Consider the following 26,809-nt stretch of genomic DNA (forward strand, 5'->3'; position numbering starts at 1 on the left):
CTTCCACTTCCTCATCTGGAGAATGGGATGATGTTATCATCTACCCTAAGGGTTGCCATGAGACATACATGAGATGGTCACGGCTTGGCCCCATGAAACCTCTCTGCTCGGGTTGGCTGCTGCTACCGCTGTAACTGCCATGACCTTACCCCAAACCCCACACCCCCTCCCGCTACCTGCTGCCGTGAATTCCTCAATGCCACCAGTGGTTTTTGCCTGCACTCTGTTGGGGACTGAGCCCTTCTCTAATCTGCTCCCCATACTCTAGCGAAAGTGATTTCTAACCACAGTTAAGATCTTGTCATCTCCACATTTAAGCATTCATCCATGTCTTCCTTCTGCTCTTGGAATAAAGACAATGTCACCCAACAGAGCCCACACTGTCCAGCACAGGTTGTGCCTGCCTCTCTCCAGCCTCCACTCCCCACTGCCCCAGCTCACCTCTTAGCTCCAGCCACAGGGACCTTCTTTGTGTTCCTGGTGTTCACCAGGGTCTCTCTGCCACAGGACTTTTGCACACGATGTGCCCTCTGTCTGGGAGCTCTTCTCTCCCATTGCACCTCCTTAACTTTTACTCATTCTTCCCTTGACATCTCAAAAGGCATATTTCCACAGAACCCGCCCCCCCCCCCACCCCCGAACTTTATGACAGGGACACATTCTTCTAGCCTATGCTGTCAGGGGACCATATGCCTCTCCCTAGGAGCACCTATCACAGATAAGATAGACGTTTAACTGTGAGATGTTTTGGTTATTGCCTCCATTATATTGGGGCAGGAGTCACATGAGGTTTCCTGCGTCCTCGAGTCCTCAGTATCAGCACAGAACTGGGGACCAGTAAGCATGTGACAGAAATACAATCACACAGCTGATTTATTTTCAAGTAAATCTGTTAGGCTCCTTTAAATCCCAAGGTAGAGCTCTTTGTAACTCAAATCACTGCCCTGATTTATTTGTAGTACTAATTTCACTTTCATATATCAGGTGCCTAACAGTGAATTATGTCCCCAATGCTGGTATTTTGGGAATAAAATAAACCGATCCTAGTTTAGCTGAGGTTTCTCACCTCAAAATACGTCCACATTTCCCATGCCCGTGATGAAAGTTTAAACCACGCCAATCAGTTCTGTGTGTGTCCAGAAGAGCAGTCTTTCTCTACACGACAATCTTCTGGGAAAGTCATTCTGGTAACACGATTCTCTTTTCTCATTCCCCCTTTCTCCAGGCACCACAATGCCCAGAGGTCTGTGACAGGCAGATGAATGCCTCTGCCCAAAGATGTCTAATTCCTAATCCCTGGAACCTGTGATCATGTGACCTTACACTGCAAAAGGGAATTAAGGGAGAGATGGAGTCAAGGGTGCAAACCAGCTGCCCTTGCGATGGGGAGAGTACCCTGGGGTATTCAGGTGGGCCCAACGTAATTGTAGGGGAAGTGGGAGAATTCCCCCTCCCTTCTCCTTAAGGTTCTTATGGCTGGTCAAATAATTAAAAAGGCAGGTTAGCAGGCGAAAATCAAACAAAGTTTCATAGCATGTATACATGGCAGAAACTCAGGAGAAACTGAGTGACTCAGCCGTCTGGCCAAGGCTGCCTGTTTAAGTATCTCCAGCTACAGACAAGGAGGACGTTTGGGGTAGTGGTTTGGGGCTTCCAAGGGGAGGAAGGCAATTCACATGGAAATGGAAAAACAAATGTTTGGCAAATAGAACTTTGACAGAAGTGGGCTTAGCAAGGATCCTCCCAGTCTGCCAAAACCCAGAGTTGTCTATGGTGATGGTTTGTCCTGGGGACAGGCCTTCATTTTAAATTTCTTTTAGGCAGTTAAGGGGGAAAGGTCAAATGTTCTTGCTGAGTCTGAGCCTTATTGTCTTCAGCTGGAAATAGTCTGCATACCAGAGTGGCGCATCTTGAGGCAGCCTGCCCTGAACCCCATCACAATCACGAAGGTCCTTATCAATGGAAGAAAGAGGTAGAGAGGGAGAACCAGAGAGACGGCATCGTGGAAAAGACTCCGCTAAGCATCACGAACACTGAGGATGGAAAGGGCCGGGAGCCAAGGAATGCAGGCGGCTCCCAGAAGCTGGAAAAGGCAGGGAAATAGATTCTCCCCTACCATGTCTGGAAAGAAACACAGCCCTGCAGGCACTTTGATTCTAGCCCACCGGGAGCTGTGCGGGACTTCTGACTTCAGAACGGTAAGGTAATTGAATTATATTGCACTATACCACTAAGTCCGTGGTAATTGGTTACAGTAGCAATGGGAAATGATACAAGGTCTAAACCAAGACCCACACAGCAAAGTTACAAACTCGCTGTGGGTGAGAGTAAGGATTTCTTGCCAATTGATTGTGCTCAAATGAAATTAATTCCTTCTTCCTTTACAAAGACTTTCTAGCACGTTGTACATCAGATACAGTAGACTCTCAAAGCTGCCTCTGCAATATCCCTCCCCTAATTTTTTGTTGCCTTTACAGAACCCACATTTCCTTCCCAGCATCAACATCCCTATCTCAAGTGATGGGCAATTTCATTTGCCATTGTCCCCTTCTCCCTTGGAGCTGGGGGTGGCCATTTGATCCCATTCTGCCCTGTGAGACCCCATCATGTGTTTCTGGAGAAGTAGCAGTTCTTGAAAAGGTTTTCCTGTCCTAATAAAAGGGGAGACATGACCGTCATTTACTCCTTTTACATTCTTCTTTCCTGAATGAGAATGTGATAGATGGAGCTTCAGCAGCTATTTGCAACCATGAGGAAAATACCAAAGTAATTGAAAAGGCATTCACCTGGATTATATTGAGCTGAAGTAAAGCCAGCAATCTCTATATTTCTTGCTATATTAGAAAAAATAATGCCCTATTTATTTATACCATTAAGGTTAGCCAGCTGCAACTGTGATGGATAACTGATATCCCAATACTCACCACTGGGTGCCATCATTACAGACACCATCACACACACTGGTCTCATCTACCTGACTGCAAGTTTTGGGGGGACAGGGCCATGATGTACTCAGCATGGCATCCTTCAAACTTCCCAGCACAGTATCTTCTCCACTTTCTGAAATCAATGGAAAGAAGTCTCTGTGCTGGTTGAGGGACCTACAAGAATGCTGAAAAGTGTCCCAGGAAACCAACTCAACAAACGTTTATTAATTGTGTGCCAATTATTGTGCCTAATTCTGGACATAAAAGGAGAACAAAGCTCTGTCCCTACCCTCAAGGAGCTCAGTTTCTTGGATGGAAAATGAATGTCTTGAATACAATGTGATAAATGCTGCAATAGAGATATATGTAAACTTAGCCACACGTCATTGACAAAGACGTCCTGTCAGTTGACCACATTCAACCTCAGAAAATGGAGACTCAACGGGCTCATCCAATTAAGGGTCTGTTATGTCCACTCGGAGCCTAAGGGGCAGCTGGGTCCTTGAGTGTGTTGACTCAGCAGCTCAACGAGGACCACCAGGACCCACTTTTCCTCCTTGTCTCTGTTGCCCTGAGTGAGCTTCCTTCTCAGGCTGGTAGCAAGAGAGCGGCTCACATGACAACATGTGGCCTCCTCCTGCGGCTGTCCCCTAGAAGGAAGGAAAATCTTCCTGGAACCCCTCTGGTAGAATTCTCCCCGTAACTCATTAATCAGAGTTAGATCAGTGAATAGGTTTACCCTGGTGCCAGTCAAACCCTCCCTGATGCCAGGAGGACAGGGTCAGCTCCCCAGAGGCACGTGGTGTGGTGGGGAGGAAGAGATGCCTAAATAAAATAAGTTCAGAGAGGAAGGAAGAAGACAGTGCATGTGGGAGGGCATGCCACACTTTCCACTGTCAACATGAAGAATTGCTATGGGGATAAAGTAGTTATGCCACTGCCCAAGGGGAGGTCCTCTGTGATGAGGATCCAGGCTGCCCCAGGGAGAAGCCCAAGGCTTCCTGCCCTACAGACTAATCTACATCATCCTCCAGGAAGCATAGGACGTCCTGACCTGATCGGATCTGATTCTTATCTAAAGTTATAGGACCGGGGCTGGCCCGGTGGCGCAGCAGTTAAATGCGCACATTCCACTTCAGCGGCCCGAGGTTCCCCGGTCCAGATCCCGGGTGTGGACATGGCACAGCTTGGCAAGCCATGCTGGGGTGGGCATCCCATATATAAAGTAGAGGAAGATGGGCACAGATGTTAGCTCAGGGCCAATCTTCCTCAGCGAGAAAAGAGGAGAATTGGCAGCAGTTAGCTCAGGGCTAATCTTCCTCAAAAAATAAAATAAAAATAATAAAGTTATAGGACCACCCAATAACCAGACCCCACCTACACTGATACCATTTTAATGAGTTTTTTACATGATCTTTCCTTTGTCTTGTAAAGAAATAACTCACATACCCATGCCTTATAAGTTTAGCCCTACCCTCAACCCATTGCAGCGCTTCACTGCCCATGGGTCCTGTCCCCATGCCTGCAGCTCTTCACTGCCCATGTGTCCTGTCCCCATGCCTGCAGCTCTTCACTGCCCATGTGTCCTGTCCCCATGTTATTCTCTGAATAAAGAAGCACTACTGCCAGACCTTGAGAGTCCAAGAAATCTTTCTTTTGACTCAGCTCACCGAGCCCACATCACTCTGCTCGCTGCAAGACATGCCAACAGGCAAGAGGCAAGGTGGTAGGAGAGAAAGGGTTTTTTTTGTTATTACAGCTTGCTAGCAAGAGGGAAGATTTCTGACTAATCTAATGTCCTAAAGAACCATTTCAGAGAACAAAGACTACAGGCCACTTAGATACAGGCTGGTCTCCACGTGGGGCAGACATCTGGTCTCGGTTCTTGACAGTCCTTTGTTTTGCTGGATCTGCATCAGAGGATGGAGCAACGCCCTAACCCTGACCTTTCCCTTGTCCTTGATGATGGCGGTCAGCATAGGCTGTCTGCCCAGGGTCATCACATTCCTAAGGAACTCAAAAGAACAAGGTTATCATCTTAAAGCAGCTGGGAGGGGCCACAGAATCTACAGAGCCTGTCTGGGCTAGTCAATCAGAGGTCATTCAAACTTACCACATGGTTTCTTTTCTACAACATGGCTTCCCTTATGTCAAGCTGCGTTGAGTCAATATCAGCTATTTAGATCATTTGTTTAAATTCCAAAATATTTGGGAATGAGTTATAGAGGGTCACCTCAAAACTTACAAAGCCATCTTTTACTTGTACCTATTTCCTAGTATTTTGGAAATTTATAGGCTGATATTTCTTTTCTCAGTGTTTGTTTTTTTGGTTTTTTGGGGTTTTTTAGTTTATGTAATAAAGAAATTGAAGAGGATACTATATTTTTTTAAATAAGAAAGCACTTCCAAACTGAAACAGATTATTTCAATGTAATCCGTCTGCCTCTGGGAGACTGTGGAGATTATTCCACAACATTCAATTAACCAGCACACAGTCAGTATTCCCTAGATGACACGTGCAAGTCGGCATTTGAAAACTTAAAGAAAAAGTCACATTTCTTGTCATTCCTTCCAAGTGGACAATTGGAAAATTGATGCCACTTTTTCAACCAAGAGATACTTCCTGCCTCCCTATACAAGGCATGTTCTAAAAGCACTGACAATTTGGGAGACACATTTCAATAGGACTAAACACAAACAATAAAAATGTATTTGCTCTGATGGATGAGTGTGTTCTCAGTTGAGATGGAGTTATTCAATATCTGGTTTAAGGATGAGGCGATAAACATTCAGGATCCTTGAGGTTGAACGTGGTTGACCACGTGGAATTGAAGTGGAAGATGAGGAGATGATAGCTCCCGTGTAGAGAGAAAACGGAAATTAGACGCCACCCCAGCGATATCAGCCCAGGAAAACTACCAGGCTGGGGCCTTGCCCCTGAGGTCCCAGTCTCTAGGGTGGTCCCTCATCCTTAATAATCCAAACTCTAAGGGGCTTCCGTTACAACAAACACAATGTGACTGGTGCCCCGAGAGTCACGAAACCAAGTGATGCTGCCCTGGCACGTGCACACACCACAATGCTCTGAGTTCACATCCCTGGTTCTGAGGCTTTGATGGAACCTGGAACCTGTCACTTGGAAGCCCCACAATACCTCACTTGCTGCTGGCCCTGACTTGACCCTATTAAGGAGACCCCATTAAGTGGATTCCTCCATCAAGAACCTGACCTAGAGCTCAAAGTGATGCCACATCCCCTGTGCTTGCCTCTCCATCTTCAAACCCTGCCAGCTACGACCACAGACTGTGGTGTTCTGGGAAGATGATAACTTAGAGCCAATCTTCCTCTATTTTGTATGTTGGATGCCACCACAGCATGGCTTGATGAGCTGTGTATAGGTCTGTGCCTGGGATCTGAACCCATGAACCCAGGGCCACAGAAGTGAAGCATGTGGCCTTAACCACTACACCCCTGGGCCAGTCCCCAGATTCCGTTTTTGACGTGAGCGGCTGTGGGTCTGCAGACAGATGCACCCCAGAGGGTGCAACCAGAAACCAGGCGCCATCTAGTATTCTGTCATCCCGGGGTGAGGAAACCAAGCCCCAGAGGGGCCGTGGTGAGCTGGACCTCACTGCGTCTACAATTCAGAGTTCCTTCTGCTATGCTTGAACTTTCCTGAGCAGATAAGGGAGAGAGGTCTTGAATTTTCCTGAGCAGGCAAGGGGAGTGAGGGAAGCTGCAGTGTCCAGGGAAAGTGGACAAGGTGTCCCCGTTTCTGCCACGCACCCTTCCTCTCTCTACCCATCACCTGTCCCTCTGGGACAGAGCACGTGGGTGTGCTCAGGAGAAGGGGCCAGACATTCTACTTGTGGCTTTGCAGACAAATTACATTATAGATTCGGTCACATTCTGCCTTCATCTCCCTGTTTCTTCAATTAAATAGAAACAGATTTTACTCTGTTCTAACCGAGGGACATTTTAGAATACAGAGAGCAAGTGGTGCCAAAAATCAGTTGTGATTTGGATAAGAGGCTAATGAGACAAAGTCACTTTATCTCAGACTCAAAAAGTATTCATAAAAATATGCTACTGCAGGTGCTAAGCCTCTAGGCTCTTCCCTGTTGCCTGGAAGCCAACTTTTATAGCTGAAAAGCTCAAAACCACAAAACAGGCCGTTTCTATGAAGGTTTGCCAGGAGAGAAGGCACAAAGCCAGGCAAATATTGTGGTTATCTCCATTTACTTTTTTCCTAAATACTATGCAAATTTAATATGCATGCAAATGAGGTCCTCCCCTTTGGCTCCCGGGTATCCGTGAAGCCCACCATATTGCCACCAGAGCAGGGGGTTTCTGGTAGGAAAATGAAGGATCCGAGAATTAAATATGGCCAGTTCCAAAGCTCTTCCAGCCCAAATCACCACCGGAGCCAACAATCCTTCCGCCACTTTTCCAGCATCTGAGGTCACATTCAAACGTATCCCGCTCTCTGTGATAACCAGGTGCTCCAGGTTGAATCTCCCAAACTGAGGTTTCTTTCCCCATGTAAACCTGTGAGGGCATACTCAGCATGAGTCTTGTTTCTGGACACGTAGGAAGAAAACAAAACTATCGTCGCTTAACTGTCCGCTTCAGTTAGGTCTCTCTGGATCTTGGCTGTCTTCCACTCTTCTAATGACAGAGACCACAATTGGGAGCAGCGTGAGGGAGGCAGGCACGGAAGGGAGGTTTGGAGAACATTCAAGTTAACCCTTCTCATCGACCCTTTAGCAGAAAATAGCATTTGTCGCCTGGTTATTAAGGGGTCTTGCCCTTGATGGGCCCCTCAACCGAATGACCAACAACCTCCAAACACACTGGAAACTTCATTGATTTTCCAAATTTTTCAAAAAAGATTACTATGGTGCCAGGGAAAATGAAAAATGTCTTGTAAAAAATATATTCCTGTAGACACAGAGTTTGCAGTTCCCTGTCTGAATGTTTCTGGCCCCCGACCCCCGCCGAAATTCCTGTGTTGAAATTCTAACCCCCAAAGGTGGTGGTATTAGCAAAAGGGGCCCTCGAGAGGTGCTTAAGTTATGAGGGTGGAGCCCACATGAATCAGATCAGTGTCTTTACGAAAGAGACTCCAGAGAGATCCCTGGCCCTTTCTACCATGTGAGGACACAACAAGAAGGTGCCAGCTGGGAACCAGGACATGGGCCTTCACGAGAACCGGACCCTGCTGGTGCCCTGGTCTTGGGCTTCCAGCCTCCAAAATGCGAGCGGTCCATACCCGTAGTTTGCAAGCCCCCAGCCTGCAGTGTTTTGTTACAGCAGTCCAACGGACTAAGACACGGTTTCAAAGACTCTTGTAAAGATCTTCCCACAGCAGAACATGGTGAATGATTTTCCTGTTTCCTAAATTAAAAATGAAATATTTTAAAAGTAATTTCAATTGACTCCCATACCAGAATAGCGTTAGCCAAATGCAGCCCTGGTCTTGCAAACTTCACTGTCTTGTGAGTTCCTGTCCAGTGTGGGCATTGAGGAGGTGATTAATTCCCAAAAGCCATCACTGCCCTGACAACTTGATAAGAAGAGACCACAGCAGCACCGAGAGGCAGATGCGTACAGAGAAATCGTAATTTTGAAGTGGAGGGCAGTGTGATGATTATTTGAAATGACCCAACAGCAGATAACAGGGAATAACTGGACGAGATTCTTTTCTGGATTTGTCTCGCACGCTCACTCCTCAGTTCTTTGCAGGATCAACATTCCCCAGCTTCTTTGCTCACGTAACTCTCATCACTCAGGGCATTCGGTGGAGAATTCCCTGCCCCACTAGATAAATGTCTATCTGACCAGGAAAGGCTGCTTTTTGTTACTTAGATATGGATTTTCCAGCTTCTCAGTTTAAGGCAAAAAGATTTAAGACTGAAAGGAAGAGAAGGTCCTTTTCACAAAGACTGACAAATGCTATGAGTGCCATGATATGTGTAGAACTCTGATGCTGTTTCAGATTATCAGAAATTGGCGACTGTCCTTGTTCTTCTGGCTTCCCTGCTTGGAGAAGCATCTGCCCAGTTGGCTTTGGTTTTGTGAGGTGTGTGTTTTGAGAGTATTTTGAATAAATATCATAAGAATCCAGCAGAGCCTTTAGCCATCCCACATAGATAGAGAGACAAAAATTGCATCACAGCTGTCCAAAAAAGCCAGGACTTGAGGGGCCAAGATCCTGAAGAGAACGAGGCCCCGAAGTAAATGCCCCCCTCCAATTCTGTTCTCAAAGCATTTGCCAGATTCTTAAACCGCATAGTGGGGAGCCCTATGCAGCTAAACAAAACCTGCCTGACAGCAGAGCCATTTACAGCATTCTCAAGGTGCTAAGGAGACAGTCCCAGGAGACAGGTGCTATTCCTTCCAGGTATACAAAGGAGAAAATGGAACCTCAGAGGCTGCCACTCACTCAAGGCCACACAGCTGCCATGTGGCAGAGCTGGGATTAGAATCAGGGTTCCATATTGCCTAAAGCACTCACTCTTCCCTTGAAATGCTCCTGCCCTCACCTCCATAAAGCTTCTGCTGAAACGTCGTCTTGTCAGAGAACCTTCTTCGGAATACTCAGCATGGGACAGCCACCCGCTCCCAATCTGTGGCACTTTTTACCTCCCACACTCTGCTTCTCCCTAGCTCTCACCACCACCCGGCGGGGTGTCTCTGTGGGTCAGTTCTGTTTATCGCCTAACTCACTGGGAGCTTCCCCGAGAGATGGGATATGTTCTTCACTCCTGTGTCCCCAGAGACTGAGACAGAGCCTGCCCCCTCCAGGCCCCCCAAGCGTAGTGCTGAAGGAATGGAGGAGAGGGCAGTTCCAGATCTTGTGCTCTAATGCTATGTTGTCAAATCTTCTCCATGACTGTTCTGAAAAGCCACGGGTTAAAATCACACGATGAGTCATGGTAGCACTATTCACAATCGCTAAAAGATAGTGCAGGGGAGGAAGACATTTCCTCTACCCGCTCTGGGTCCTTCTGGCTGGACAACCAATTAAAATCACATGAGACAGAATAACAGGAGAAAATTAAGCAAAGCTTTATAGCATGGATACACAGGAGAGGCTCAGGCAACCTGAGCCACTCAGTCAACTGGCCGAGGCTGCCTGTTTAAGTATCTTCAGCTACAGACAAGGAGGACGTTTGGAGCAGTGATTTGGGTCTTCAAAGGGGAGGAAGGCAACCCACATGGAAATGGACAAGCAGGTGTTTGGTAAATAGAACTTTGATAAGAGTGGGCTTAGCAAGGATCCTCCCAGTCTACAGGAACCCAGAGTTATCTGTGGTGATGAGCTGTCCTGGGGACAGGCCTTTATTTTAAATTTCTTTTAGGCAGTTGGGGGGAAAGGTTGAACGTTCCTGCTGAGTCTGAGCCTCTATTGTCTTCAGCTGGAAATAGTCTGCATACCAGAGTGGCGCATCTTGGGGTGGCCTGCCCTGAACCCCATCAATGGAAACAACCACACATCCGTCAAGAGATACATGGATAAAGTATGATGTGGCCGTGCGAGGGAATATTATTCAGCCACAGAAAGGAAGGAAGCACTGACACCTGCTACAACACGGACGAGCCTCAGAAACGCTATGCTGAGTGAAAGGAGCCAGACGCAAAAGGCCACATATTATAAGATTCCATTCATGTGAAATGTCCTGAACAAGCAAATCCATAGAGATGGAAAGCAGACTGGTGGTTCGCTGGGCCTGGGGAAGACTAGGGAAGGACCGATTAATGGGTTCAGGGTTTCGTTTGGGGGTGATGAAAATGTTTGAGAACGCGATAGCAGTGATGGTCTCACATCACTGTGAAACCGTTTAATGCCACTGAATCATTCACTTTAAAATGGTTGGTTTTATGTCATGCTAATTTTATCTCAACATTTTTAAATCACACAAGTCTTGACCCTAGCCAAATAAACCCTCCATGCTTCGACTTCTTCATTTATAAGTGTTTCTAAATAGCTAACTGAAACAGCCTCGTGCGAGGCCCCACAGAGATTTAATGGATGACAGCAATTTGTACATTTTAAAGCATGACAGAAATGCAAGCTGCTGTTTCTATTCTTCTCCAGTTCATTCTTGAGAGAATCGTCACCACGTCTGAGTCTAGCTGAACTAGAGGAAACTGTCACAGATTTAAAAAGGGAGTGATTGTGGCAACTATTTTTATCCATTGAGCAATTCTTAGCAAAGAGAGATGTCACCAGATTGGCAATATTTTCTCCGTGTCTTTGTCTTGAGTGTGTGCTTCCTATAGCTGACCTTGAAGTTGACTGTGCTCTGGTTCGCGCGCATCCCTGCGAGTCCACTTTCCAGCCTTGCCCACCCTCCCTCCCCTGTGCTCAGGAGGCTGGCCTCCCTGGACCACTTCACCTGAGCAAGCTTGCCCTCTGATCCAGCAGCGCTGCAGCCGGTGGAGGCACGTGCAGAATTGTGGAGGACGAGAGCAGAGAGAGGTGGGTATGGATTCCACTTGTTCCCTCCCTGCTGGCCATGGTGGGCAGGGTCTCCATTCTTCTGTGATCCTCATCCCATGGCCACAGCTCTCCTTGGGTCTGGTGGTACTCACTTGTCTGCCCTTCAAGGCTACAGGCGGAAAAAGCTACGTCTCTCATCGGCTCCTTTAATCTTGTCCACACGTATTCAAATATTTCCTGTGTTAACTGACTCCACTATGTTCCTTTGAAGGTGCTACTTGTTTCCTGCCAAGAACTTGACTGCTACACTCTCCCCAAGGACACTAACAATCGGCACACTCATGGCCATACGAGTTAGATACTATTATTTGGAACCACGTTTTAGACATGAGGGACTTGAGGCCCAGTGAGATTAAGTGACTTGCCTGAGGTCACACAGCTAGCAAATGATGAAGTTGATGTATGACCCCCAGGTTTGGCTACACATAATAAAAGCTTCACCCATAAGCTGCGCTGTGCTAACCTATGAACTTCTCACTCGTGCTGCTTCCAAGGTCTGAAACTGGGGCTGCTTAGGCCAGTGGATTTTCCTGTCACAATGTCAGTGTGGGATTCATTGTACTATTTAGTTTTCATTCGTCACTATTAACTGTGAGACATGCTTACTCAAAGTCATTGGCTGATGTCCTCCGGTCACTCAGTAATGCTTCCAATTAATCCAGTAGAAAAGCCCCTTTGCCCCATCTAATCTGTGCTCATTGATGGGCTCTCAGTGCGCAGTGTCCAGTGTTGTCTTTTCCGGACGATGCACAATGAGGCAGGAGCAGGGGAGATGCAGACACGGCCAGACGGGATTAGGCAAGCTCACTGTGAAGTTAGTAAGAATAATAAAATGCTTCACGACACCACCAAAGACGACTCATTTTAGAGGAAAGACAGGAGACATACATATACAATCTGCAGTCTGCATGCAGGACCGGGGAGTTAAAAAGACACGCACAATATACTAAGAGGACACAGCCACTGTTCACCACTCTGGAGGTTTCTTGCGTAAATATGAGAAACAGGTGACACTGTGCAGCAGATGACAGCCTGGAGGTTTCATAGTGACCATCACACAATCACAGCTTACTGTGGGCAGCCACAGGGGAGCGTCTGCACATCTTAACTCATTTAATCCTCAGCAGAGGCCCGTGAGGTAGGTACTATTATAGACCCATTTTACAAACAAGGAAAGTGGGGTGCAGAGACATTATTTGCTCAGGCCCAAGTAGAGGCCCCATCCAGGTGACCAGTGGTCACCTTCAACTTGAAGTGAAATGACCGGGAGCACAGCCTTCCTCCGCTTCCCGAGCAGGTGTCAGGTATTGTCATAGACCCCACATCCTGAGCTTCTGAACAGAGCACCGAGTTATCAGAGGCAACTACCCAGTGAGAACTACAATATCGAGCAGTCTTTGATATATTTCCCTCCCTTACTAATTTTTAGGACAAACCGAAAGAAAAGAAAATTCAGGGACAGGCATTTCAGAGTGGGGGCTCCTAAAACCAGCCCTTGAAATGCTTCCAGGACTGCCAGCCAGAGCAGGAAGGGATTGGCGTCTAGCTCCCAGCATCCGCAGAATATCCACAGGCGGCAAGATGGCGCCATGACTCAGCCAAGTCTTCTCCAGGTGGCCCCAGGGTGGGAAGAGGCTGCCAGGCTTCTGCAGAGACAGCCCTGGATGTGCCGGGGGAGAGAACCTCACCTGCTGAGTCACAGCAGTGATCACTGTGAGAATGCTTCCATGTCTTCCACTGCCTTTCCTCAGATGCGCACCAAATGTCCGAGGAGGCACTCATTACAAACGTCTTCACAGTCATGAAGGCAGAGGGATGATAGTGAGGTCTGGGCTTGGCTTTGCTCATGTGAGGAAACTGGTAGAAACAGAAGGTTCTGGAGGATACTAATTTTTCTCTTTTGTTCTTTTAAAAGTAACTTTTCCACATCATCTGAATTTCATGATCACGATGATGAGAACCACAAGTAACATTTGAGTACTTATTTTGAGCTGGTCATTGTGTTTCTAATTACCAGTGTTTTCTCATTTGATGCCAGAACAACCCAAACTAGACTAATGGTGGAAAATATTGAACTGCAGATATACAAGAAGAGAGAAAAAGAATCTGTAATGCCAGTACCCAAAACAACCACTCTTAATTTCCCAAACTTTCTTCTTTGTCACGATGGTATGCAATCCCACGTCCATATGTGTCTACCTGTCTGGATAGTGACAATGTTGAATTTTATGTGAGTCCTGTGCTCCTGGAAAACAGCAATGGTCAGGAAATACCCCTTCTCCTTGCAGCTCTGTGAAGAACACCCTTCTCCATATGACTTAGATTAAGACCTGCAGGTGACCCTGCGTCAGGCCAGGCACAGGCCCTCCAAACTCCTGCTCATGGCCTGGTGGATGATTAGCAGAGCTGTGTGTCCTCACCGACCAATCTGAACAAAATTCCCACTTATTTGACTTGACCAAACTTTAATGCCCCGGGCCCCTAGACCTTGGCCCACCCTTGAGCATTAGAACAAGAACAACCCCTCCTGACAGCCCCTCCCGACCGTCAGCTGACCTCCAGGAATACTGTTCCTTGATCAGTGGTCCGACCAATGCCTCAGTTCATTTCATTCCCCACACCTGGTTCTTCCTAGCCTTGCGTACTCCTCCCCATAAAAGAAGAGCCTTCTTTCTGTCTGAAGTCTGAGATGCTGTCCATCTTAGATTGGAAACAGTCCCTTGAGCCCATCACAGTAGTCTCTCTCCCCTTATTGCAATAATTGTTCTGTGTAAAGTCTCTCCTTACCTAAGTCTAGATCTGTTTTTCATTGACACTATCTGTCTAGGGGGAAAAAAGTTAATGAAAGGGGGTCGGGGTTGGGAGGCAGTCTTTGCGAAATACTACCTCACCCAGGTTCACATTCATTCCTAACATACTGCCCTCAGGAGCCCCAAATGCAGAGTGGAGGGGCTCATCAAGCCCCATCCATCACTCCTGAAACCCCATTCCTTTTCTCCTTGTCACACCAGCTGCGATACGAGCCTCTCAGACTCCAGCGCCTCAGCTAATTCCTCTGGCACTGAGCCTCCAGAGAAGAGAGCTCCTGGAATCCTGGGCTACTTCTCTGGGTCTCTGAAAACTCTGGATACTAGCCTTGGAATTCTTTATCAATAAACTGTTGGCTGTTATTGGCATTCATTCTTTCTTGTTGTCCTCAAGGGGGAAGTTAATTACCCTAGAATTATCCAGAATTACCTAACCTGCCATGACTGAAAGTAAGAGCTTGTCATTACTCTTTTATTTACTTTCATTGATTGTTCGGTCAATGATTCATCTTTTTTCATGTGCTTATTAACGATTTTCATCTCTTCTTCTGAGAATTGCCTTTGATATGATATTGATTTAGAATGAACAAATTCAGAAGTATTTTAACCTGTCTTTGTCATCTCCGAACTAGCTCAAATAAAACCAAATTATTTTGGCCATGTCAGGAAATGTTGATATGAAATATGAGTCCGAGCTCATTTTAAAAAGGATATAGATTTCCAGAATATTAGCCATCGCTCTGCTTTAGCTCCTGGGCACAGACAGTACTACCGATTTTCAAAGTGAACTTCCTGGAATAGCTCGTCCTCAGGTTTGCCTGCTCAGAGAATAATATAGCAAATGCAAATGAAATCCATGTACAACCAACACCCTGCTGTCACCAAACCACTGAAATGGCTAACAAGTCCTAGCGGTGGTTTATCTGGAGTTTTGCTTCATTCTTAAAGGCTGAGATATTAAAAGTTAGAAGAGTATCTAGAGATTTAAAAGGAGATAGATTCTAAGAAAAGAGCAGGTTTTATACCAAATGTCAGGCGGATCTACATGTAAATATCTACCCAGAAAACCCAGCACCAGCCCCCTTTGTGGATCAATAGCTGCCCTGGCGCCATTTGCCTAAGTGCCTTTGCATTCTTCTTCGCAATTGATCCTGACCTTTAGATACAGCATCCCTTTTCCCAGACAGAAGAATTGGGTCTGCAGTTAGGAGGTGGTAAAGGAGGACACAGGTCCCAATGATCAGACCGCAGACACTGCTGCTCTGATAACGAGGCATCTGGACCACCCACCTAACGACAACGCAGGTCTCCTTCTAGCCCCCTCTCCATCCTTCCTGGACGGATGCCTTTAGAGAGTAATCGCCATCACTATTTCCTCACAACGTGACCACTCTGGGGAAGCAGGCCTTGAAAAGTTAGTACAAAGTTAGTACAAAGATCTGCCTGGAGGCACCTGACCAAGGAGTCTTTTTACTCGCTTGAGCTTCACTAAGGGAATAGCGACCACTATACGGCAACCAGTGGCCCCTGGTAGAACAGCCTCAGGACATCAGGTCACTGAGTAAATGCCTCCTGCTGCCTGGGAGCAGAGGAAGGCCTCTGTAAGATGTCTCACCATGTGCATGGCATCCGCTTTTGTGACATAAGATTGGTTAGAACTTCCCTAAGAGTTCTAGGCAGCAAAAGACACAACACTGCCAATCACTGGCTCTACTCTCCATTTTCCAGGAGAGATTGGATGGAAGGAGGTAGTTTTCTGCTATATACCTGGTTTATTTTTCCCCTCTGGATTTCAGAATCTAAGAAGAGAGACAAAGAAATCATGCAGGTGTTCCTCCCTTCTTAGCTCCTCCTGCGGAGAGAACCTTTGCATCAGGACATCTCAGGGAACACATCCTGGCAGAACCTCTGACAGTCATTGTGACAAGTAAACTTTACAGGCAAAGCCCTAAAATGGACAGACACCCTAATGTTTAGGAGTCTAATCAGGCTATCATGAAGACAAAGAGAGGAGGCTCCCCCTTCCCTACCTGGCACTTCATGTAGCCAATGAGATTGTGGGGGCCTCCTGTCTACTGGCCCCTCCCAGCACCAAGAAAGAGCCAACCAAGTCAGGTGCCACTCCCCATGCCCACTTAGTGCTGCCAGCAGGAGCCTGTCTGCAGGACCTGGTCCACTGGGCAAAAGATGCCTGGAGAAGCCACCCACCCCTCCTCTGCAGGAGCTGCCCCCAGGAGCCTGTGAAGTGGAGACCTGGAGACCGGTCTGCCTGGCACTGAGCATCAGTGAAGGGGGAGTGCTCCCTCCCACTGGGCCCTGCCCACAAGAGGCCTAGTGACTGACTGTCCTGCCGAGGTCTGGGGAAAGGCCATGAAGAAGACGTGCACTCCCCCCCCCCCCCCCGCCCCGTTACTGGTCACTGCCCCTAAGGTGCTTGAGGGGCGGTGCCCTATCTCTCGGTCATGCCTCTAGGCCGAGAAAACCCCCGTGAGAAGCTGTCCCCACCCTTCCACCCACACAAGGAGCCCGTGGAGCGAGCCAATAGACAAGCCCAACTAGCGCTAGGGAAGCAGAGAAGGGCCTGACCCCTCCACCAGGAGCCCGGTCCCCTCCCCGCCAGGGGCCCTGTCCTCTTGCCCTTCCCAGGAATGGGTAAAACCACCGCTGGGCGGGGCCTCCTCCTCCCATGGGGTCTCTCCCCAGGAACTGGTGGGGCTGAGGCCCTAAAATCACAGAGGGGTTCTTCAAATGAATGGAGTTAGAGAAACCCGCATTTCACTTCTCTTCTACCTTGTACAGTAAGGCCATCAACAGATATTTCTTGAACAATTGAGTATGGTCATCCTGCTTGATCGGCTTTAAACTCCCAACCACAATGTGAGGCCTATGTGATGGTCCCCATTATTTGGAGAGGAAACGGAGGCTCAGGGAGACCAGCCCAAGGCCACACAGCCAGCAATGTGCAGTCACACAGCAGGACCTGGGCTTCCCTGAAGGAGGGAGGGAGGAAGGGGGGAGAAGCCACTTCTGTGGCTTAATCTTTCCAGTTTGCCACCACCTGCTCTAATTCCAACTCAACATTCATGAAGGATCAAACCCACAGAGATAAAATTCAGGAGTGGAAGCCTGAAACCCAGCCCCAGGGTGACAAGACCGATAGAGGGAAGGTGGTGCCACCATATTGGGTTATATGTAGAAAAATCACTCAGGTGTCTGCGGGTGTGACAGGAGGTGCTGTGATGAGCTGGCTGGAACGTCTGTGTTGGCGCAGAATTCACAAGGACACAAAGGGGTGGTGACATGGAAACAGGGTGGCAACAGCAGCCCGGTTGCGTAGCCAGGTCTGCCGATGTGTTGTCCAGGGAGTGGGAGATAAGGGTGTAGCGACGGCCAGCGAGCGCAGAAATTCCCATGCTGTGCTCCAGCAGAACCTCAGGGAACTCGTCAGGGATGGATTCATACTCGCATCCGGTTTCTGGGCTCTGATGTGTGTCCCTCACGCTTCCTTCGATCTCATTTTCCAAAGGATAAATGACGTCTGATGGAGCTAAAGCACTGACATTTACCGAGGCTGAGAAGACTAATGATACTCATGACATTCCTGTTAGCTCAACATCGTGTGGGAGCAGATTTCCATTCATTCTGCACTCATTCATAAGGGGGCGTAAGCTAAAGGTTTTCTAAAAGCTCCTTAGTAAATGTCTTTACAATGGAAACCAAAATAAGCCCATGATCCTCTCTCTCTGACCTTGCAGTCGCAAAGATTGGCAATGACCTCTGTCACGATGTGCTCTCTGCTTGTGTGGCTTTTGAAAACTGAGTTATCCTTCCTGTGACGACACTCCACTCACAAACTATACATACTTGTCTCATGTTATCTCATAACAAGAAACCAAATAAGCTCAAAGAAACTTAGAATTAACTATAAGCAATCCATGGCTAGAATACATGACGTTTTTTACATTTCTTCCTAGAATAAATAGCAGTCCTAGGATGACAACCATTTGCATGGTAGTTTTTAACTTGTCAAATTTATTCACTTAATAAGCACAGCTTGAGCCTCCTGCATGTGCTGGACAGCAGGCTAGTGTCTGGAAACACAGTGGGCAGCCAAGGAAGGGTCTTCTCCCTTTTGATCCAGTGTCAACCTTGGAAAGAAATAGTAAGCCAGACATTTGTCTTCTGCAAAGTGGCAGCACAGGACCAAATGTATGTGTTCCTGGCATGGGGTGTATTTTTAATTGAATAGATCATCAACATTTAAATATCAGAATATTGCATGTAAAAATAGCATTTCCTTCTTCCTTTTAAAATATGGGAAGATTAGGGGCCAGCCCCATGGGCGAGTGGTTAAAGTTCCATGCATTCTGCTTCGGTGGCCCGGTTCACAGGTTCAGATCCCAGGTGCGGACCTACTCCACTCATCAGCCATGCTGTGGAGGCGTCTCACATACAAAATAAAGGAAGCTTGGCATGGATGTTAGCTCAGGGCAAATCTTCCTCACCAAAAAAATAAATAATAATAAAGTAAAATATGGAAGGTTGATCAATTTGGGGCCCACATTCTTGCACGAAGGGAGCTGACTGGAGGCGGGTGCTAGCTCTTCTCTTTGGTGGGGGCATGCCCCCTTCAGTTCACTGCAGCACCTCGCTGCCTGCTCCTCTCATGTAATTCACCTCTCCAGTTAATACTGTATTGAGGAGTGTGACTTTGAAGAAAAAGTGATTGCAGAAATAATTATGCAATTACATCTGTAATCCTCACGATGAAGGAGAAGTTAAAGAGCATGTTACATGCAACGGGGTGATCTTACCTGGTGTCAGGTCCAACCCCTGAGATTTCTCCAAAGTCAGCTTGCAGGACTGAGCACCAGCAGGTCAGGCAGGTAAGGCTTCAGATCCACACTGAGCTTTACAGATTGAAGTCATTTCATGCTCCATTAAATGACGACTTGTCTTTGTTTGGTAATGTGCATATTAATCTGGGTAAATACGTCTGTCAACCAGGAGCCGGTCTGCCCCAAGAATCCTGTGTACAGGGTCCACACAGAACCTTGTCTTATTGTGAGGATTTGAAAGCTGTTGAAAAATAGTCCTGTGGCGAAGAATGATGTAAATCCTGGGATTTTTAACTTTAAGCGAGATGCTGAGCTGTTACAGTATTCAATTATCTAAATGCTACAGTGTTACAAGGCAAGTGTTCCCGGGGCTGACATATTAATCTACTTGACATTCAACAAATTATGCTGTGTTTTTATAGAGTGACACCCATTGGAGAAGGCCAGAACTCACACTATTCAGCTTGTCCCCTGCCTGCCCTGAGCAGCCCCATTAATGCACCTTTTACTGATATAAAGAGGACATATTTAAATGTTTCAAGAAGAGAAAGCACCTACAGCTTTCAAAAGACGTATCTCAAGGACAGGGCCATGCACATAAGGGGAAATCTGCCTTTTCTTTTATTCTGTCTTCAATGGTGAGTTTTGGAACACTCATAGAATTACTTCATCTTCAATAAAATTCCAGCCCATGGTGGCTTGGCAGCTAGGTAAGCCTTCTCTATTAAACTTCCTTTATGAAAGCAAAGGAGCAAGGACAATGGGTCTTAGAGTCGGTCTTCAGAAAGCCAGGTGTGATCTTACATGTCACACATGAAAGCCTCTACGTTTGTTACACAGCTCCCAAGTGCCAGGCACAGGAGAAGCACTTTGCACATATCATCTCCTTGTCATCATCATAAAAATAATAGTGTTTACCATATGTGGGCGTATGATAACACACACATATGTGTTTTAAAACGTGGACATGACCATCCATCCATATAATTTCTATTCTGCTTAGAATCGATCAGACCTGCTCATGGAAGAAACTATAAAATCGGCTCCTTGATGATACAATTCAAGGAAGTCAACACAAACAGGATCCTTCATGGCTCTCCAAGTATCTGTACTGGCTTAATTTTGAAAGCATCCACGGATTACAGTGGTTTTAATATTCAGAGCAGGGGATTATTTTTCTCCATATAGAGTTCTCTGGGCTGGCTTGAGTTTTAAGCAGGGCCTTCTCCACAAGGTGGCATCAAAAACGTCCAGGCTTACATCTTCACCCTGCAAAAGTGGGTGTGTTTTGTCCCAACACAATTCTGAGCCTGACTGAAGCTGCTCACACTGGGCACAGGCCCGTCCCTGAACCAGTTAAGGTGGCCAGGAGGATGGAATATGCTCGCTGTCTTAGCTTAACACAGAGAGTCCTCTCCTCAAACCCGGGTGGATCAGCTCTACCCTAACACAAGGGTTGAGAAAGGGAGAACGAGACTTCTACAAAGGGAATTGGGGGTGCGGGTACCAGAAGGAGGGCACCATTTGCTGGGCAAACAGCAAACAACCACATCATTGACACTATTTCCTTTGGATACATTCTTAGAAGTGAAATTGCAGAGCCCAAGAGCAAATGCATGTTTAAGGCTTTTGATTCACTTGCTAATTGTAGAGGTGTCAATTTATTTGTATTCCATGACTGTGTTATTCAATTTTTTGGTAAATAAAAAAACTTAAATAATAAAAACTAGAGTTAAAAACTAAAAGCCCTTAGATAATAATTAATTGAGTTTCTGATGATTAGAATTTTCTATTATGTGCATTAGTTTAATACTGTCCTTTAAGTCAAATTTTAATCCTGTCTAAAAAGAAATGTCAGGGACCGGCCCCGTGGCCAAGTGGTTAAGTTCGCCCTCCGCTTTGGCAGCCCAGGGTTTTGCCAGTTCTGATCCTGGGCGTGGACATGGCACCGCTGGTCAGGCCATGTTGAGGCGGCGTCCCACATGCCACAACTAGAAGGAACCACAACTAAAATAGACAACTATGTACCAGGGGGCTTTGGGAAGAAAAAAGCAGGAGGAAAAAAAAAAAAAGATTGGCAACAGTTATTAGCTCAGGTGCCAATGTTTAAAAAAAAAAGAAAACATCATTAGATTTGTTTGTTTTATTGCTTAATATAAAAGCAGAAAAGAGTTAAGTACTGTCTTTGGAGAAAACTTAGCCCTTCAGTCTGCCCTACTGGACAATGACTCGAATGTTCCATTTTAGCCCTTAAAAGAATTAATAATACTCCCTAAAGATATCCATACTTCTTAGTTTTCACTGATAAGCAGTAACTATCAAGAAAGAAATGGCTTATCAATAGTAGAAGAGAACTGAAAGAAAATGACCAAAAAAAAATTCAAATGAATTGCTTCGATGGCAAGTTTATGGGAAGGAGAAATGACATAAAATATTCATTATCAAATTAATCTAACACCCTGGATCTTTCCGAATCTCCAAAACGCATTTCCGCCTTGCCAGAATCATCCGGGCTTCGAAACGTCCTGTTTATGAGGACCACGGCGTCTCTGGAGCCAGCTCTTTACGGGCTGCATCCCCCTTGAACTTCTACAAAATGGAAAACTCAGGGGTCCTCCTGGGTGGGGTCTCGCCTCCACCTGACAGTGGAAAACCCAGGAATCCTGACACTCAGGTGAGGGCCCATCACCCATCACCCCTCGCCCCTTTGTGATGGACGAATAATTACTCACAGAACCAGCTTCTCAAGCGCAGTCTGTGCCATTCTCGCCTTCGGTTTACTTTCCTCATCACCGACCTTGAAACCCAGATGTGCAGGTGGGCATCACCTTGTTTTCATGGGAATCAGCCAGTAAACCAGGGACAAGGGATCAGTGTCTGTTTGTGGTAATTTTATCTGCAGCATCCACATGGACCTTGTCCTTTTCACCCTGCCCTTCCCTCCCCAGAAAAGGAAGCCCTACGTGGGGTGTCACATGCCAGAGTCCCTAGAAGCCTCCCCATCCTGTCACCCTCCCAAGGGGAGGAAGATGTAGCTCAGGGGACACTGCAGCCGCTACCCCTGGGGGGCGGTCACACTAACGATTCCCAGCATGAATCCACTACTCCAATGACTGGAGAAAACAGTAGTCTCCGTGTCAACATGTCCTTGAAAAATAGGGAGGTGAATGAAAGTCAGATGGAGGCAGAGAGTGTGAGCTTTATGAACTTTCAACTCATTTTACCTTCTGCAGACTTTCCTGAAAACTCTCTGTCCCAGGCGACTGTGCGAGGACTCGAGCCTTGAAATGAAATTGTGGAGTAGTCGGCGCCTCACACGGACCGAATCAATCAGGAAGGTGTGTAATCAACTTCAGCCTTTGGCATTTCATGATTTCGAGACTTTATTGCACCAGCTGTTTTTGCAGTCCACCTTCTAAGTTGTCAGTGTTTTCTTTATATTTTGTGACACTTTTTGAAAAGGGAGTACTACAGAAACCCCTGAATCTGAATGTAGGAATACCATTTTATGATCCTTATTACAGGTAAATTATAGTAGAACTTTGTTCAATATTTTTTATTTTCAAAATTATTTCATTTAAAAAAATGATATTTCTGGTAGAGAATATACTATTTAATTATTCTTTAGTAAGCACCATTGGGATGTGTCGTATCCCCAGAAGTGCATGATCATGGAAACATTTTTCTTGCAAAATCTTTAAAAAATAAAATTTACCTTCATATTTGTTTCACAGTCACTAGCATGTGGGTAGAGGAATCACGGAGCGAATCCGTAAGAGAATAACTAAATACACTGAACCAACTTATTCCAGAATCCGTCTTATTATCAGTCAAATTCATATTTAAAAAATAATTTATCTTTTCCCTATAAAATAAATGTTCCAAAAATAAATACTATCTATTGACTAGAAATATTAGGATTTTCAAATTATTTATCACTGGTGTGAGAAAATAATAATATAAATTATAGTAATGAACAACATTACAAGTATGCAAACCCCTCACAGTGCTTCAGGCTCTTCGTTCTGTCCTGAGCGGTGCTGTCACACTGTTATGTGGCACTTGAATGCATGTTTCTCCTCCTCCTCATTATCATCATTTTTAAATTGGTGGTAGGATCTATTTTAATCTTTTATTAAATGCGATTCTAGCAAGCAAAATGCACATGTTAAAATAAAAGATCTACCACCCAGACCCACAATGCCCGCTGCCCTTTGACGGGGGTACACTCGCTCTGGGGGCTCCGCTCCGCCCCGCACCCTGCCATCTGCACCGAGAATGCCCACTTCTCCTCAGGCCACACTCCCAGGCGTCTCTGTGAGCAAAGAGCTCTGGCTAACGCAAAAGGGGCTTCTATCAGAGAAACACATGAGCTTGTTAATGAAGGGGGTGAAAGTGGAGCCATAATGAGCTACTGGATCATAAATGAGAGCACAGGACATTGTCAGCGCTATTTACAGCCTCACGTGGCGCGGAGCCCTGTAACGCTGTCTATGCAGTAATTCCATTCAGACGACCTTTCAGTAAGGGGTTATCACCGTGGCCAAACCCGTTTGGAAGCTTCTGCTGGACATGGAAGGTAGAGCCAGCTCTGAAAGGATTCATCACCACGTATTCAGAAGCAAAATTGTGGGTGAAGGGTTTAAAGATGAGTGTGTACCTGAAAAGGGGAAGCTCGCAAGTTTGAAAGAGACAACATAAAATGTCCGTGCACTGTGAGGTCATGGGGTCAAAACATTGAATTGATTTCCAAATATCAGCGTGGTCGGGTCAGCCTTATCTTCCTTGGAGAAGCAGAACCGGGGACATCATCTGTGTCTGCAAGTTTCTAAAATCTTTGAAAATCGCTTTAGAGATAGACTTTTTATATGTAACCTGTCAATATTTCAGTACATTTCTCTGAATAATAACAACCACTTTTTAAACATGACCACAATACCCTATCAGGCCTAAAATGATGTACAATAATTTATATCATCAAATACGTAGTAAGCATTCAAGTTTGCTCGGATGCGTGAGCCTGTTTCTGCGTCCCTGCTCTAGTGTGTGTGGTTTCATGTTCTATTTCTATAGATTAACGTGTCAACCTTTCATTCCACTTCGCTTCCTTTAACTCAGCAAAGCCTCTAATTTGATTCGTCTTCACCAAACTGCCTGTGGCTGCTGCTTCTAATCGAGCCTGGTTTCCTGCAGGATTTAAGCTAAATTGCTCAACAGACAACACAAGGCTTAGTTTGTTCTAAAAGATGAGTTTTGTTACCATCCTGGTGGAAAATTAAAGCACTGACTGGAAGAAGGAAATGGGCTTTTGTGATAAGTGAACACAAAGGTCGCAGCTGCCATGATGAAGGTCAGAATCCCCAGGGCCGGGAGCGACAGCGGGCAGCAGCCTGTCTTAACCTGCGGAATCTCCAGGGCAACGTCGGACAGCCGCAGATGCTCGTGGATGACACTCTTGACGTGAAGACACGAATGGCAGGCGCCTGCTGCTCGACAGCCCGATTCTGTCCCGACACAACTGCAAACACGGTCTGCACCTTCTGGTTCTTGGAGAATCCTGGCTGGACACGGCGCCTTCGATGCTTTGTTGAGTGGGTTGGGGCACAAAGTGTGTAAGTGAACCAGCTCGCGTCCTGCTGTGATCTGGGTGAGAGGTTGTTGGAAAAGAACAGTAAGCCCAACATCTCCAAACACTGTCCTCTCTCCCCGGCCCACTTAGAATCAGTTGCTTCAAACCTGCCTCATAAACGGTCTTGTTGGCAGGTGGGCAGGTGGTCAGCATTCACATGCTCCAGCCACCCAGTCCATTTCTGTTTCTGGAGCAAGCCGAACCCATTCCTGCCTCAGCCTTTGATCTCCCCCGTCCTCTGCCTGCAGCTCCTGCACTGGTTTGGCTTCTGTGCACCCTCCCTCTTAGTGGACAGGCTGCTCCTGCCACCTCCTGGAGGAGCCCTCCTGGGCTTGCTGTCTACAGCAGCTCCATCACCCCATTCCAGGTCCCTCCATCGAATCACCCCATGTATTCCTTCCTAGCATTTTCTTCTCACCTAGAAGGTACATGTGTATATGTTTTCTTGTGCTTTGTTTGAACTCCCCATTGTGTGTGAGCTCTGTGAGGTCAAGGACTCAACAGTCAATGTGACCAGGATGCTCCCAGGACCACACCAGTGCCCAGCACACAGCACACAGGAGCATGAATGAGATATGAATCAGGGAGGGGAGCCCCTACAGATGGAAACAAGGCAGACCCGTCTCCCACTGAGCCTCCAGCACAATCGGCACCAAGGAGGCATCCCAGTGAATTTGCCTTCAAGGAATCAGATCCTTGGCTGGAAATTGGAGAGAACATGGGGGGACCTTTGTTCTTTCATTTCCAACCAAAGACACTTTAAAAATAACTGCAGTTTTGGAGCTGGCCCAGTGGTGTAGTGGTTAAGTTTGCACACTCTGCTTTGGTAGCCTGGGGTTCAAGGGTTTGGATCCCGGGCATGGACCTAGCACTGCTCATCAGCCATGCTGTGGAGCATCTGACATACGAAATAGAGGAAAAGAGGAAGATTGGCACAGATGTTAGCTCAGGGCAAATCTTCCTCAGCAAAAAAAAAAAAAAAAAAAAAAAAATTGCAGCAGTTTTAACATAAAAGTACGGTTGGGGTGGGGAATTTGAAGGTAACCCAGGGACTGAGCTTTGTGAAAATGATACAGCACGACTTCTCCTTCTCACCTTCATTGATGATGTCAAATGAGTTTTTGATCTTTCCTGCTCATCGCAGCAGGAATACAGAATGCAGGGAGTGTGACAAAGCTCCAGGTGGTGGAAGTGGCACCGTGTTGTATTTGAACTTTCACGTCTGGTCCCACAGATGTAAAATTCAGTCATATCTACATGCATAAGGGGGACATGATCTGGGTCTTCTCAAATCCTTGCCCAGGTCTGCTCCAACTCTGTGGTGGCTTCTTGAAAAGTGTCCTCAACCCTCCAAAGGCCCATCTCTGTCGACCTCCTGATGTCTGTCCTCCTGGAGATGGTGCGAATTCCCACTTGTGATGAAGGAAAATTCAGGGGAAGAGGAGCTCCAAATGGAAGCAAGACCTTTATCAGAAACGCGTGCTGTCCTCTGGCACAGCCTCACAACCACACCATTTGAATCAACAGGAATTTGAATATCACGTCGGTCACCAGCAAGGTGGACTTCTTTGAGAGGCTCTGTTGGAGCAGACAGTCCTCACGGATCTCTAACATGCTTTATTTTGTGGAAATTGGAGCTGGGGATTGTGTAGAAGTCACCTCAGGCCACTCTCACGTCATCACACAGATGGCAGGTATGCTGGAAACTTCTGTCCCGCCCAGAACATGCAGATCCATCCCCTCTGCCTGTGTGTGCAGGTGGAACCCCATCCCCGACTCCCCACTCTAGGGAGGCAGACGCACCCGGCCTCAAGCCCTGGGGGCTCAGGGCCCCATGTCCTGCCCTAGCAGCCCCTGAGCCTGGGGAGCAGCAGGGAGATGTGGGCAGACGCGACCTCCCCAGGACACCCCTGCTTGTCCCCATCTCACTGTCCTCAGGATACTGGCTGGGCGGCACCAGGCACGCGGTCCTCTTCCCTGGGCCTCCTCTGCACCTGCTGGACTGGGGCTGGTCTGGCAGGCGTGGGCAGCCTCCAGCTGCCTCAGTTTGGAAGCCTGCGGGACCTGAGCTGGTGAGACTGGAGGAGGCCCAGGTACCGTGA

At 46.9% G+C, this 26,809-nt stretch overlaps 1 protein-coding gene across 1 annotated transcript in view; it reads right to left on the minus strand.

Moving 5' to 3' along the window:
• The window catches only part of LOC106840847 (uncharacterized), a 125,680-nt gene extending 114,109 nt beyond the window's left edge, over window positions 1-11,571 (minus strand). The window contains exon 1 of the mRNA XM_070516805.1: window positions 11,330-11,571. Coding sequence (XP_070372906.1) covers window positions 11,330-11,571 — 242 coding nt within the window. The remainder of the gene's footprint in view (window positions 1-11,329) is intronic.
• Between the last annotated feature and the right edge of the window lie 15,238 nt (window positions 11,572-26,809).

The sequence above is a fragment of the Equus asinus genome, chromosome 8 (assembly GCF_041296235.1).
Source record: "Equus asinus isolate D_3611 breed Donkey chromosome 8, EquAss-T2T_v2, whole genome shotgun sequence".
NCBI lineage: Eukaryota > Metazoa > Chordata > Mammalia > Perissodactyla > Equidae > Equus > Equus asinus.